Source organism: Callorhinchus milii, unplaced genomic scaffold, assembly GCF_018977255.1.
Source record: "Callorhinchus milii isolate IMCB2004 unplaced genomic scaffold, IMCB_Cmil_1.0 Scaffold3, whole genome shotgun sequence".
In the NCBI taxonomy this organism is placed as follows: domain Eukaryota; kingdom Metazoa; phylum Chordata; class Chondrichthyes; order Chimaeriformes; family Callorhinchidae; genus Callorhinchus; species Callorhinchus milii.
In genome coordinates, this window is record NW_024704744.1 from 73,574,309 (window position 1) to 73,589,728 (window position 15,420).

Below are 15,420 nucleotides of genomic sequence, written 5' to 3' on the forward strand. Positions count from 1 at the left end.
CCTAACCAGTAGTGGGATGTTAAAGTTGGTCTAATCACCTCTGGTCTTGGGAAGACCAAAAATACAGCATTCATCTCCAGTAACATGTTTTGGAATGTCCATCGTGTGAAGATATTGGGCTTGGCTGTTCAGTTTCTACACTTGTATCAAATGTTCCTAAGTTTCATTGCAACTTTACATTCAGAGGAGGAGGCAAATGAAAAGCAGTAATTGGGTTGGTAAAAGTTTTCCTACAGGTTCAGTAGCCTGCAGAAATTCAACGGCTAGATTCAAATAATGTCCAGAATAAAATTGTGGCCAGGGCAGCACATGTCAAATTTAAGAAGGCATGGATCAAGATTATTCTGTAGTCCTGTAGCTCAGTGGTTAGAGGATTCGTCTAGCAAGTGAGTGACCTGGATTCCATTCCCAGCAGGGCGAAACGTTGGGCAAGTTTGCTTACTCTACACACCTGTTTACCGAGCAGTAAGTAGGACCTGGTTGTTAGTCAATTGGCGGATTGCTTTTCTGCGGGTAATATTTGCTTTTAAAACTAAATAAATTAGTCACTCAATCCATGACTGTTTGTGGGACACTGCTGTGCGCAATTGGCTGCGACGCTTCTGTGAAGCGTTTTGAGACGTCTCGAAGACGTGATAAGGCACTGTACCAAATGCAAGGAAAGGTTATTAGTATTATTCTCCAGTTTGGATGATATCCAAGGGAAATGAACAAAGAATAGAATGTCAATGTTTTGAGAGGTGGTATCGAACATTTGGTGAAAATCTAACAGACACAAATAGTCCCAATTTCCCACCATACAAATTGTGAATGCAAAGTTGCAGTTAAATTCAGGAAAAAAATTAGTACAATTGCAAAAACTGAACAAGAATTTATTATGCAATGAAAAAAATTAATGTGCAAGATTTTCAGTAACTAAACATTTTAAGTATGAAACACAGGAAGCAAATTCTTAGAAATTATAAACACTGTCAAAAGGTGGTAAAATTTTCAGTCCACACTAACTTCAAAAATTGGCCAGAGGTCTGTAGAGAGCTTTTGGAATTTTCTTCATTCCATTCTTTCAACCCAACACCCATCTAGCCCCAACCCTAGCACCACTATTATTTTTCCTGTCGCAAACACGTACCTACTTTCTGCTGGTTCGAAACTGATTAAATTTCCTTTTGAACCACAAACTGAACCGCATCCATTGCAGTAAGCAGCCTTCGCCATAACAATTAAGCACAAAACAGTTGTTCAACTCATCTTCTTTAAACTTACGACTGCATCCTCTGGTTCTTACATTTTGGCTCACCATAAACCCCTGTCGTTAATAATAATCCTTGCAGTTGATAGTGTGCCTTTCATGCTGGGAGAACCTCTCAAACACTTCACAGGATTTACTGTAAAGATGATGACTATTTTGTAGACAAATGCAGCAGTCAATTTGCAAGCATCAATTTCCCACAGTCATTTAATGAATGCCTAATTTCATCTGCAGGACTGTTGGCCAGGACAATGGGAGAAATTTCTTTCTCTTTTTGATTAGTGCCACCCCTACAATATTTTTAAAAGCCTGCATCACCTGTTCCCTTTAAACCAAGTTTCATGCTAGCTCTCGCTAAAGACCAATTGTTCCCTTTGGTTTCATAATTTTTTCAATTACATAGCAATTCAAGAACTAATTTTACCTTGTTCCCAATATCATCCAAAGTGACCTCCAGATGAAGAGAAACATTCCAATCTGCACAGTATTCAAAATTACTCAGCTTTCTTTATCTTCTGTTAAATGGTCACAGACATTGAGAAAGAAAATGTGAAAAACTAATTACACTTGGATCTTACCAGCAAAACTGAATCACCTTCAAGAAAATTATGAATTGGATAAAGAAAAAAATCTTAAACAGTGGGAAACCAAAACCATAAATGGTAAAGCATTTTTACTGAAGATCAGTTCTACTGTACAATGTACACTACAAGAATAAAAACTCAATTTGTTTCACTAATTGACTTGACATACAAACCCATTGTAATAGTAACAAACTATTTGTATGCATTCTGCATAATATTTATCTTGCCCTGAATCCCCAACCTACACAATTTTAAAAAATGGAAAATGCCAAATCCATTTTACAGAACATGAAACATGCAGCACAAAATACTGAAAACAAGTATCAATTATAATTTCACATTAAAAAATAATTGAAAATTCTTTACAGGTACTGTTAAAATTCAGCTTGAATGACTGCTGTTTAATTAACTGGACTCTGTAAGGCATAGCACTTGTGTTGGATATCCAGTTAGAGCTCTCAATTCCAGTTGTATCTTCCAGCATCTGGTGGCAATGGGTATTGTCTTCCAGAATAGCCCTAATAAAACAAAATTACCTCACAATTTAATCATGGACATACACTGGGAAAATTAAAATATTTATATTGTAAGCAGGCATAGAAAAGCAATAAACTAAAAATTTATGCTAATAAATACAAGGGAGAGACAAATATGGGAGAAGGAAATAGAAGTTATTGGAGAGAGTAAGGAGTGAGTGGACACTCATGTGGAGTATAAACCCTATAGGCTGTATTGCTCTGTTTCTATACTGTAAGATCTATGTAAGTTTATGTAAGCTTGATACAACCAAGCTTGCCCACCATACTTTTGTTTTTCCATCAATAAATCATTGATCTCAAACTTAAGTCATCATAGGCTGTTGAAAAGTTAGTTGGCAGCTTTCATGGAGTACAGGACACCTTCAATTTAGAACATAGGAATCTCAAGCTTAGATGTAACATTGAAGAAAATAGAGAATAAATAGAAGGACTTCTGGTTTTCAGAATTCAAAATTTAAATTTTTCAATTTAATAATTTCAGTTCTTCAAACAGATCAGTTTTGTTTTTTTGGGGGGGGGGCTTTCACTTATGTGTAATGAGAAGATTCAGACACGCCCGCATATATGGAGGAGAGAGGCACCTGGCGCCTTCATGCATGTGTAGTGTCTCCCTCCTCTCACACAAATGTGGGAAGATGTAGGCACTGTGCTCGAGTGGGGCACATCTCCGCTCCAAGTGCGAAGGTGCACCTGGTGACTCATTTGTGAGATGAGGGAGTCACACGGAAGGGAGAGGTGGCGAGTAAGAGTAATGCATGCGCAATTGGCATCAGACAGGTAACCATTTCCGGTATTTTTTTGAATAAACACTGACTTTTGTAAGTGGGGGTGTTGGATCGGGGGGGGGGGGGGGGGGGGGGGGTGGTTGGTTGAGACTGAAATCCAAAAGCCCTAAGTATAAGCTAATCAATCCATTTCTCATCAGCTAATCAAATCACGTGCTGAACAGACTAGTATGTATAAATGACAGTAAAACTGCATGACCTTCATAAGCAATAGAAATGCTTATGAAGGGCACACAGGAAAATCAATAATTTTTTGAAAAATACTGGAAGGCTGAGAGCAATAAAAACAAGATTGACTATGGATTTATGGAGCTGTCAACCGCGCTTCAAATGTGCTAAATATGATCACTTCAAAAATAAACAAATTATCTATTGTAAAGTGTGAAGCGTAATAACTGCTTTACAAAATTAGCTTTAACATATTTTCAAGCTCCCTGATACGATAAATGTGTCTTATCCTAGAGGTTGCCAATATTTGTGAAAGAATTTCAGGCCAGTTTTCTATTTGGCTTATAATCAAGGGAACAAAAATCAAGTTTTTATTGATTACCCCCAGCCACAAGATTGTTGATTTCCACTAAGTTCATCTTGTAACCTTTATGTTTAAAGTTTACAATATATTCACTTTTGTATACTAGGGTCTGAAACTAACAATTAATACATACTTCCTGAATCCACAGGTGGACAAAAATAGCTGCCAGCTCACTCATATGCTTTACTCTTTTCTTCCAGCAGCTCTTTTAGTGCCCAAGCTAATTCTGGGGAAGGAGGGGAGCATATGAAGTGTGGGAAAGATAACTTACAGGAGCAAATTAGTAGGGAAACAACAGGCAGGTTTTTAAAATTAGTGTGCTTTAGGGTTAAGGCAACCTTAAATGTTAGGTCAATCAGATTTTTGAAAATTTATTGTGGATTTTCACAGAATATCATAGTTGAGCACAAAATTTTAAAAGTCTGCAATTAGCATCGCTTTTCATTCAAATTACCTGTCGTCCTCTTCGATCATCTGGCCTTTGATGGTATTGGATTGACAATCCTGATGCAAGTCTCTGTTGAGCCTGCTGGAACAAACTGGTCTGTGCCTGCATCATGCGATTCCATACCAAGGACTGTTCAGCACTTCTGTGTCACAAAAATAGTTTGTGGTTAATGTTATCTTTGCATCAGTTTTCAATCAGTAAAGTTTTAGATTCCATTTCCTACCAGGTAAAGCATTTTTTTTAAACCAATAGAGGGATCTATTCATAAACCTCTGCAATACAATTCCAGTTAGCTTCCTGAAGTTTCACAAAACCTCTCCAAAGTATATCCAAACATTCCTTCGCCGCGAGGAAGCATCTAGCCTTACCTATATGACCACAATGGTCCAGCAGAAACTCAAGACAGGACATTGCATGTGCAAGCTTGCCCGAATCCTCCTTCCAAGTATATTCATTATAGATTTAATATGTAACCCAAGTAATACAAATACATTTTAAATAATGTATACTTATTAATATCACATATCAAAAAGTTCTAGATGTTTGAGAGAATTGTTTTTTTGAAGCAATTTTCCATGCCACATCTTTTTTATAGGAGACCTGGTGCAATTCAACAGATTTAAAAAGCAACAACAATAAACTACATTTATATAATGCCTTTCAAGTCGGGATGACACCCCAAGAGGATTTCAACCCCCAGCTCGGATGCACCCAAGGGTTTGCACCCGAGCTGGGGGATTGGAATCAAGAGGGATGGGGGCCAAGGAGATGTGGGGGGAAGATGACTGAAGAGGAAGATCTTCAAGCGGGCTTAAAAGGAGGCAAGGGAGGGGCAAGGCAAAGGGATTCCAGGAGGGAATTCCAGAGGCTGGGGGCAGAAATCTGAAGGCCCGACGGCCGATGGCAAGGCAGGTGAGGGACGTGGATAGGCCAGTGCCCGCAAAGTGGAGAGAGCAGGAAGGTTGATAAAGTTTAAGTAGGTCGCAGAGTTAGAGGAGCAAGGCGCTGAAAGGCTATGAAAGTGAAGACAAAGATCTTAAATTCAAATCGCTGGGGGATGGGGAGCTAATAAAGCCAGGCAAGGACGGGGTGATCCGCCGCTCAGCAGGTACCGACCCCCGCCTCGCCCACCCCAGGCCTTTTGCCACCACCCTCTGGAACTCCATCCCGTAGTCCCTCTGACTCGCGCCTCCCTTGCCTCCTTCAAGACCTTCCTCTTCGACCGTGCCTTCGGTCACCCTCCTTCCGCCCCCTGCTCTCCACCCGCCCCGATCCTGACCCCCAGCTCGCATCCAAAACATTGATTGTCCAGTGCCTTAGGATGTCTTCCCAATGAGAAAAGCGCTGTACAAATGTAATTTTGTTCTGGTTGATGATCGGCTCATTGAGTTTGGTGCGGAGGAGGACATGAGCAGCAGTGTTCTGAATAATCTGCAGCCTGTGGATGGAAGAGCTGCGAAGTCTGGTGAGCAAAGAGTTAACATTTCAGATGTTATTATCTTCATTTCGATGTTCTGTAACCATCCTACTTAAACTATGCTCTTAAACCTCAGCTTTAAACAGCCATATTTTGTATTAGCAAAATCAAATTATGATTCGTAAATACATCCATGATAAGTATTTTTCCAGTAATCAGAATACCATCTTAAGCTTAAAAGCACGTTAAATACTTCCATGGTGACAAGATAATCAACGAGTCTAAAATGTTATGCATGTGAATTCTAGACTGAGGATATCCTAAATCTGACTATAATGAATCAAACTCTTTTTTGAGGAGCCCAGGAAGAGAAAAACCCGTTCTTAGCTGCATCCAAAAAAAATCCACGCAAGTAGTAAACAAATCAGACCACAGAATACGGCTTTATTTTCTAAATACCCAGACACTTTCATGAAGCCCATTCTTTCCAGTTAATTGCAGGTTGTAAATGAATTCTTACGGCTGAGTATTTTGAATCTAGGGTAGGGCCTTGGCTGTATTTTCCCATCCATTATGCTACTCAATATGTCAGAAGGTCTGATCGGGAAGAAACCTTTTCAAGTCCTATTGATGCAGTTTCAATTGACCACGGTGACCTAGCAACACAAGCACTAATTGGCAGAGGCAGACTGACATTTGGTGTACAGTTTATATGGGAATAAGAATCCACGTCAATTACTAAACCAGTATGCCAGCAGAGATGCCTCACAAAAAAATGTTTTGTTGTTGAGCAATTTAAAATCTTAAATTGGTAATAATTTTAGAATGTGATTTATGGGGACTGCAAACAAACAATGTCTAAATAGAAAGGATGCATGAATCTACAACATTTCAATGAAACATTTCATTTTATGTACAAAAATCATAAAACTTTCTAAAATAAAACAGCTCACTACAGCTTAAGATGCTTTAGCCCCTGTATTTTTAGGTTAGCTTTATCTTCAGCTTAGTTGCTATGAATTTATGAATACATAATTTTCACCATGTGCAGTTTAATGCTTCTTAAAGGGGTCAGAACTGCACCATCCTCAACATGGATTCCCTAAATCTGAATAATCAGTTTCCCAGATTTCAAAAAGGTAGTTTGTGTTATTTCCCCTCCCCCTCCATTTCATGAAGTACGGACCAAGGAACATCCCTTGTTCTCAGTTAACGTACAATAATTAACAGACAAGTACTTCCTTTCAGACAACTTAAAAGCACAGATAAAGACTACTTTTGATCAGCAAGTATCAAAGATTTCCAAAAATTAAAATGGGGACTATATTTTATGCAGTTATACAATTGTTCCATTCAGAAGATACTACACAAAAATGATACAGCATTCACCTTAATTCAGACAATTCAGGTTGACTCTTACAAAATGTGTGCAAATTGCCAGCTGTTGCTTAAACTTACACAGAGCATTACTTGAAGGGACTGCATACTTGTTTTATGTATTACTCAATCAACAAATCACATACATGTTCAACACTGATAATGGCAGGGAGATCTACAACTCAATATGCTTTTTGATTCAGGGCAGTCTGTTTGGGCTGTGGGGTGTTCCACACACAAAAAGAAACACTTTGATATGTTTCTCCCAATCATTAATAGTGCAAGAGAAAGCATGCTTCTTAGTCTCCTGGACCTATACCACTTTTCCTGTTTTTAAACTAAAAACCTTTCTCTCCTTCTCATTTTAAATTAGAGATTAAAAAGAATTTTACAGTCGTCCACTAAAGATTGGAAAATATCATACTGTAAAGAAACGTTGAAGCCAAGAATAGCATTTGGAATCATTTGGATAGGCTCTTTACAAAAATGGCCATTACAAGTAAAAATATAAACTAATAAACAATCAACTAAAAATGCATCAACACTGAAGAAATATTTTCAGTTAAATTACAAAGTTAATTCAATTTCGCAGACAAAAATTCAGCGTTTTTGCAACATCCCCGATTACAAAATCATGTCACATTCTTTCTACAGCACAGTACTATGGTACTCTGCAAATGCAGTAATCCTCCCCCAACTTTCTTCTGTATTTAATTTGGTTCAATGTTAAGTAGTTAAAGAAACTGTTTTCGGTTGCCACTAATAACTACTGACCTACAGTGACACTGCCCCACAATAGACTTGTCAGGCCTAAAAAGTTGTACCAAAGAAGCTGATTAGTACTTCAAGAGGTTTGTAGCAAGAATCAATGGTCCGTCTGTACTAATACTGTGGTTCCAGCACAACATGATAATAGTGGAACACATTAGTCATACCTCATTAAGCCCCATGAACCTCCTTAAGAAAAAAATCTGTTTAGCCTACCCATAAACCCAATACTTGTTTAAGCTTTCAAAGCAGAATGTTAGTTACAAATAACATGCAATAAAGTCAAAGGCAATAGACCTAAGGGGAAATAAGCTTCCAAAACAAGTTTACCACGAAAAGTACTTAAAGTTTTGTAAAATTACAAATCTTTAATTGGCATGCAATTTCTTATTTTAATAAAGCTAAAAGGGAACACCATTCTAATTCAGGCGAGTCAGGACAGATGAATAAGGTCAAAGTTCATGTTTGAAATACAGTGTAAAACTGGTCAAAACCAAAAGGCGCAAAATTGGGCAAAATATGGAAAATAGGCCATTCCAAAACCTAAGTAAACTTATTCTAATCAGAATAATCTAAAAACGGTCTGCATTTGCTGCCTCAGTGTTGGGAAGTATTTTCAATGTTTGAAATAATTGCTTCAATGACTTCTATAGACCAGGTTGATTAACCCATCAACCTAAACCCATCCATAAGCATGACTTCCTGCCACACTGCAGGAATTAGGGGTTGCAATCCCAAGAATTACATTCCCATATGGTAATGATGTTCCCAGAATCCTCATTGCTTTCGGGATTGTATATAGATCGGGCAGGAGGGGGCGTGGGGGTCGGCCTTCCTGTTCAAAAAAGGCCACCTGATCCTGCGAGGATGTTTAAACCTCCTAAGCAACTTCCACACGGAGGTACGCTCTCTCCTAGGTGCCCTACTGGTGCAGAGAATGACCACAGGTTTCCTGGCCGAAGTAAGATCTGTGATTCCAGGATTCTGGATATTTAAATCCCGAAATTCCAGGATCATGAAAGAATGCAACCCGAGGCAGGAATGATTTTCAAGCAATTTTCAAGATGTCCTCCCAGTGCGAAAGATGCTTTATCAAATGTTAGATTCTAGTTACAACTAGAATCGCTGACCAGGAATTTCACTTGAGAGTAATAAAAATCCAAAAATCAGGGAGATAAAATCCTCGCACTTTTTAAAAATGTATAAATGGAGTAGCACTAAACCAAAACATATTTCCAGCACTTATGTTGAATTAAATGGAATGCTACGGTACAGAACCATAGAAATTTACAGCACAGAAGGCCTTTTAGCCCAAAAGGTCTGTGCTGGCTCTTTGAAAGAGCAATCCATTCAGACCCATTTGCCTGACTTTTTCCTACAATTATTGAAGTATCTGCATCTCTCCCAAAAGTTTCTGAATCAGGATATGGTAAATTGAGGATAGTTACACTGGCTACCTACATGAGAAATTATTGCATGTGCAAAGATCACTGGTATGCCACTGTGTTTCTCAATTGATAAGGTGACTGCTCCAGGTGACTCTTACTGCTGTTTCTAGATGAGAAAGAAATCCATTGAGGCGTAAAACACATAAGAATAGTGTATGATTGTCTTTTACTTTACCAGCCAGATGGACCTCAATAGTCTTTTCTGGTTCTGTAACAATGGTATGCAACCACCTCTACCATCTTCATGATGTTTTTAATGTGCCAACAATTATCAGCTACATTCTGCAAAAAAACTCCATGATTCACAAAGGCAGTTTATTTTTTGAAGATTGCCATTCTAAGAAACAAGACTTTAACCTGTCACGGATTTTTATCTTTACTTATTTTTATTTTAATCATAGTTTAGAGGAATCACTGAAGTAATTTGCATCCGGACCTAAAATCAGAATATTGGTATTAATTAATTCTTTAATTTATTTCCTTAAGATAACAAATCTCCCAAATAAAAATTGGTCACTCCACTGTACCACATTTCACAAACAAATTATACAGTGAAACCACTTTAAAGTATATCCTGTGAAGCGCTTTGAGACATTGATGACATTGTAAGGCGCTATATCAAATGCAAGGATTATTATTAAAATAATTTGGTTCAGAGGAAAGTTACAGTACGTCTTAAATCATGTGTTGATTCTCTTGGTGAATATAATAATTTATATATAATCAAATAAATGAATTCCTAAAATGCATCAACTAGAAACAAGCTGTTTTGATGCATCAAAATGCTCAGAAATCTGGACAGAAACCGCCACAGACAAACTCAGATTCAGACAAACTCAGCCCATCAGAAAAAGAAAACCTTAAATATGTGCATGTTCATTTAACAAAAGACATTTCAACAGACAAAAGAACCCGACGTTAGTATTAGCAAGTATGGTGCAATTTTGTACACCCTAATCACATCTCCAGAATAGATGAGAAGCTTATATTTCTAAAACATACTGTTGTGCACTTTTCAACAAGTAAGCATTGGAGATGCAGCTTTTTGTGCCCATCATGTGACACGATGTATATTACATTCTATAATTTAAGAATCTCAAAGAAAGGCGTTTTGAGGATGTTTCACCCTCAAAATTCAGTCAATTCACTTTGCAGTAAACCTTGTGAAGCGCTTTGAGACGTCTCAACGATGTGAAAAGGCGCTATATCAAATGCAAGTATTATTAAACACTTTAATATGCAAATCTATATTCCTGCATTTGCCTACAACTTCACAGTAAATTCACGTAGTCACAGCATCTGACAGTAAATTCCTGTGAAGTGCATCGAAACATCTTGGTGACATGATCAAATGAAATTATTATTATAAATATTGATAGGTCCATACGATATCGGATCAAAATGGAACACTGGCTCAATGGGATATTAGAATAAAATGAAGACAAGTCCAAAAGAAGCAAGAGAAAATACTTGACTTTTTTGCATTTCCAGAAGTTAAACAATGTAATTTATTTACCTTTGGAGTTGAGCTTGCTGAAACAGTGGTTGGATGCCTCGCCAGGCATCTTGTGGTCTCAAACCTGCAGTAAATAAAATTATTACACTTCATAACTGGGCTGTTATAAGTTCAGCACTTTCACCCTATAGTTTGACAATTTAACATTTGGGACTGTTTTTTCTGTATCAATTCTGCTTTTATACATAAACTTGTCAGATTTCTAATTCACTCAGTGAATTTGCAAGATGATGCTCACTTTAATGTTAATGTGACTCAATTTCACTATGTGTATCACCTTTTCTGTTGATTGCACAAACTGATTTAAAAGACGTGCGTTTTAAGTATGAAACATTGAATGAGAACAGGTCATTCGGTCATTCGAGGTTTGATCCCTCAAATCAGAACTATAGTGTATACTCCACTCCTCCCTCTGATCTTCAAGGAGAAACGTATGAAAAGGAATCAGGAATTGTCTGTACAAAGAATGGCATATATCAATGGAATGGCATTTATCAGGAGAATGCACCAATGTGCCAAGCTCTTTATTGCAGCCAAGAATAAGCCAGATTCTGGTGAAGGTTCTTTCACCGAACGACAATTAGTTTGATGAGGAAGAAGAAAGCTTAGCTACATCCAACCAGTGCGACTTACACACTTCTACTAAGGAGCCACCATAGCTACAGATTGTGTGTGCGTTTGGTCCTACTTCCTCCAACAAACTGCTGAGACCCTCTTCCATACTTTAATCACCTCCAGAGTTGACTACTCCAACACCCTGCTCACCAGATTCACCAAGTCCTCTCTACACAAGCTGCAAACCATCCAGTGTTCTCTCCTGCACCAAGCCTGACAAGACCATTACCTGAATTCTCACTCGGCTTCACTGGTTCCCCATTCAAAATTCAAGATTTGCACTCTCACTTTCAAATATCTCAAGGGCCACTCCCCATCCTATCTCTGCAAAATTCTAAAAGCTGTTAACCTCAGTTTGACAATACCAAGATATAACCATATGTTTATGGAATGGTGCAATGATGTACACAAATAATTTTGCTCAGAGGTGCCACCAACTTGTCTGTTTTCATTCCACCTGGGCTCAGATGGGAAGATATTAGCTGCCATCAACATACCAATGCAAACCAAATTGGAAGCCTGATAAGTTTGCTCAATCGAGAAATACGTTGAAGATTCCCGATCTATCATTCCAGGGACATTTCACAAGGATGAACAAATTGTAAGTAAATCTAAATCCTAGTTTCATTGACAACTCTTCGTCAATGAGCTGAAGTGTTTGTTTATTAGACCTAATTAAAAGCTGACAAAGTTGCTGCCCAATGAAGCAGAATGAAAGAAAGCATTGACATTCTCCTCCTGGGTGGTTGAGGTTCTAAGAAAGCAAAATTAACTCTCATTAACAAACACCACCCACTGAATGTGTTGCTCTTTGAAGGCTAAGCTGGTAAGACCTAACCTAAGAGCTATTTACTGCCTAGAATTAGGAGAGACTTTTTTTTTAAAAATTGTCTCGTTCCACCAAAGGGACGATATAAATGTTCAACACTCCCTTCAAAAGCACTCAGTTCAACACAATCCGTCCAATTCTATAATTTTGGTACCATTGATATAAGAAAAGGTAACAGGAAACAGTCCAGGAGAGAAGAGTTGACAGCAAACAACAGTAACAAGATAATGTTCTCCTTTCCAGAGCAGTGGAAAGGCTTTCCCAATATACACCACTAAAAATCACAAGATCAAATCTATCTATAATTCTGTAAGAAGAAATTTGAAGCTAGTGGATCTAAAATGGTATTTCCCATAAAGCATAATTTTGTACAAGTCTCAAAAAACAAACCACACAAAAGCTTTCTGCAGTGGTTCTTATACAATATTCTTTTCCCCCCGATGCTCAGAGGAGATTTCCAAAGTGAGAATGGCAGCAATAAACAGATCAGACAGACAACATGCTGCTTAAGTCACTTTGTGGAGTTTTCTTTACAACAACCAAATACCTTTTTTATTCTTGGTGGAAAACATAAAAATAGAGATGTGATGGTTATGTGATTGTGTAAACTGCCTGAGGGATTTTCTTGTCACTATCACACAATTTTTTAAGTTGAATCAAAATTGCAAAGATCAGTAAGAAATTTATAATCAGATTCATTACAACAGTAAAAATGTGAACTCGGAAAGGCTACAATGCAATCTTTGAGCAATAGCATCCAGAAAATATTGACCACTGACTCCGACTCATTCACTGCTCAATTTAGGAACAAATGAAAAGCAGAATGTGGCATTTCAAGCCAAAGTCTGATTTTTTTAAAAGCAAAATACATTATCACCACATTATGAAAGTACAATATTTAAAATCAATGAGCATAGATTTCATCTTAGAACTACAGCAAGTTTAAATCCAACAGATGCAGATAAAATTTGAATATAGCAAAAATAATGCAATGCAATCCCAAATTTCTAATTACAGATTGTGTTTGCAGCAATCATGTGCAAGATGTTTATCACCATTGTGAACTCTCTCAGCTTCTGACATAGGCAAAGGAAGATTTGAGCTCATAGAATTTGAAGTTACTGATAATGAAGGCTGATTAGGTGGGTAAAATATCACTTTATAGAGCTGTTGGAATAATCAACAAGGGGAGCGGGAGAAAATCAGAATATCAATCTGAAAATTGAATTTACTGATCAAATTTGAACACAGTATATCACTGAAAAACAGCTTGGTACAATTAGGATCAGTTTCCTTTTTAAGAAACAAAAGCCAGTCTTTTTTGAACAATTCAGAATTAAATTGCAGAGAGAAAAGCTCATCACTTTTCAACCTTATCAGGCCATACTTTTCAATGCATCTTAGCATTTTTACCAGGAACTGAAGCGACAACTCTTGTGAATCAGTGTGAATCAGGAAGAGCCTTGGTGTTTGCTGATTGCACTAATCAAAACCAATTTAAAATGCAGCTAATTGGCAAGCTTACAAAGAAATGAAAGCATGTCATAAATCAGATTCAATTTTGGATTGCAAAATCCAAATATACTATTCACATCGAGTGCCTAAGACTGTACTTGACTTCTACAAGTTATCAGCACTCAGACAATTCATCAGTAGTGTGGAGGCTGAAATATTCTAGCCAAATCAAAGAACCGCTGATGAAAACACCCACAACTTGTATTTCAGGGCAAAGGAAAAATTGACATTGATTTATCATACTGTCCTCCCAGCATAACCAGTAATTTTTAACAGATTGTTTCTACCTAGAGCAATGGGGAAAGGAAGGGAAGAAAAGAAGAGGAAAGAGAGGGTAATGGTCGCAATGGCTCATAGGGCATCCTCCAAAGTCTTTTGAGGCTCTGAGAGTATGCAATTACTGCCAGTTTATTGAGCAACTAGATTTTGCTTTGACGTTTTGTTAAAATAGGACGACAAGCAGGCAATCGATATTGCACTTTTCACAATACATTGTAGGATTACAATTCTGTATCCGAGTGCAATTTATAACTTCCTTTAAAATTTACTGAATTTGTTTTTCAAAGCTGTGGTATCCATTTCAAGTAAACCGCCACTCCAGATCATTGCCTTCAATTCAGAATCAACATGACTACTTTAGATGATTGACAGCAGACCAGTCAGCACTTAAGACTGTGATTCAGTTGACTACCCCATCAGTAACTGGAGTTAAAAAATCTGAACTTGGATCAATGTTTATTGTCCAGATTTTAAACACTTTAAACCACCAATACAAGTGATAAAGAATTCTGTGGGATGTTAACACAACTTTGTTATAGCATGATTCGCTTATACGATGGGTGTCCTGTGGAACCACAGCCAGCTTCCCACACACAAAAAAAGGCCAACTTTTGGGTCATTAGCTTGCTGCTGATGCCACTTCAAGCGCACTGAGCAATGACGGTGTCCATGATCTAATGACCCAGAAATCAAACAGTCATTTTTTAATCGCAGAAAGCCAGTCAACTTTCTGTGCACATATGCAGTGATATCATTAGCACGAGTGCTGACCGGCGGTGATCAGGCCCTGCGATAAGGCTCGTTAGGAATTTATCGACCCCAATCACTGCAATATAACGGGCTCTACAGTATTACTTTAGTAACATTGTGCTGGCAAAAACTAAGTACAGTATCAAAATTAATGCTTATGGAAGCAGATGAGCACCACGATTACTGAATAAATGTAAACAGATCACTTTTTTAATTAAAAGTCTAGTTCCTTGTTATATACACTTAAATTCTTTACTTCATGGCTGTTTGTGGGACCTTGCTGTGTGCAAATTGGCTGTTACATTTGGCTCCAAATAATACTTACGGTTGACAGCAATTACCTGTCAAGCACTTCAAGACTTTTGACATTACATCAAATACAAAGATATTTGTGTGTTTTTGACATGTTCCTAGCAAAATGGCTGACACCTGTGTACTTGAGAATAAACCACAGTAAATATGAAAGTTCTTTCTAACTTTCTGAAGTCAGGATGGAAACTCAACAATCATATTTTTTAAATAGACAGTTTCATGGTATCTTAGGAGACATTTAAACTGTAAATCACAAGTTTACAAAATGTCTTACCTGAAAGTTGGACAGGTGGTCCTCTCATCAGTGGGGGAAGAGCACTTGCCCCGTGCTGGAAAGAACCAGGTGGAGGAGCATTACTGTATACGCCACTTCCTCCTGGATGCCGATCTTTTGACACAAAATGGCTGATAAAAAAAAAAATGGCAACATGAGTACCATAACCAACTGCCTATCCAC

General features: G+C 37.8%; 1 protein-coding gene across 2 annotated transcripts in view; it reads right to left on the bottom strand.

Moving 5' to 3' along the window:
• Nucleotides 1–856: 856 nt before the first annotated feature.
• Nucleotides 857–15,420, bottom strand: part of xrn2 (5'-3' exoribonuclease 2) — a 47,447-nt gene continuing 32,883 nt past the window's right edge. The window contains exons 26-29 of one of the 2 annotated variants that reach the window (XM_007898346.2): nucleotides 15,238–15,368; nucleotides 10,664–10,727; nucleotides 4,144–4,279; nucleotides 857–2,351 (exon numbers count right to left, since the gene is read on the bottom strand). In XM_007898346.2, the coding sequence (XP_007896537.1) occupies nucleotides 2,292–2,351; nucleotides 4,144–4,279; nucleotides 10,664–10,727; nucleotides 15,238–15,368 (391 nt within the window). In that variant the 3' untranslated portion in view covers nucleotides 857–2,291. 2 annotated transcript variants of the gene reach the window in all.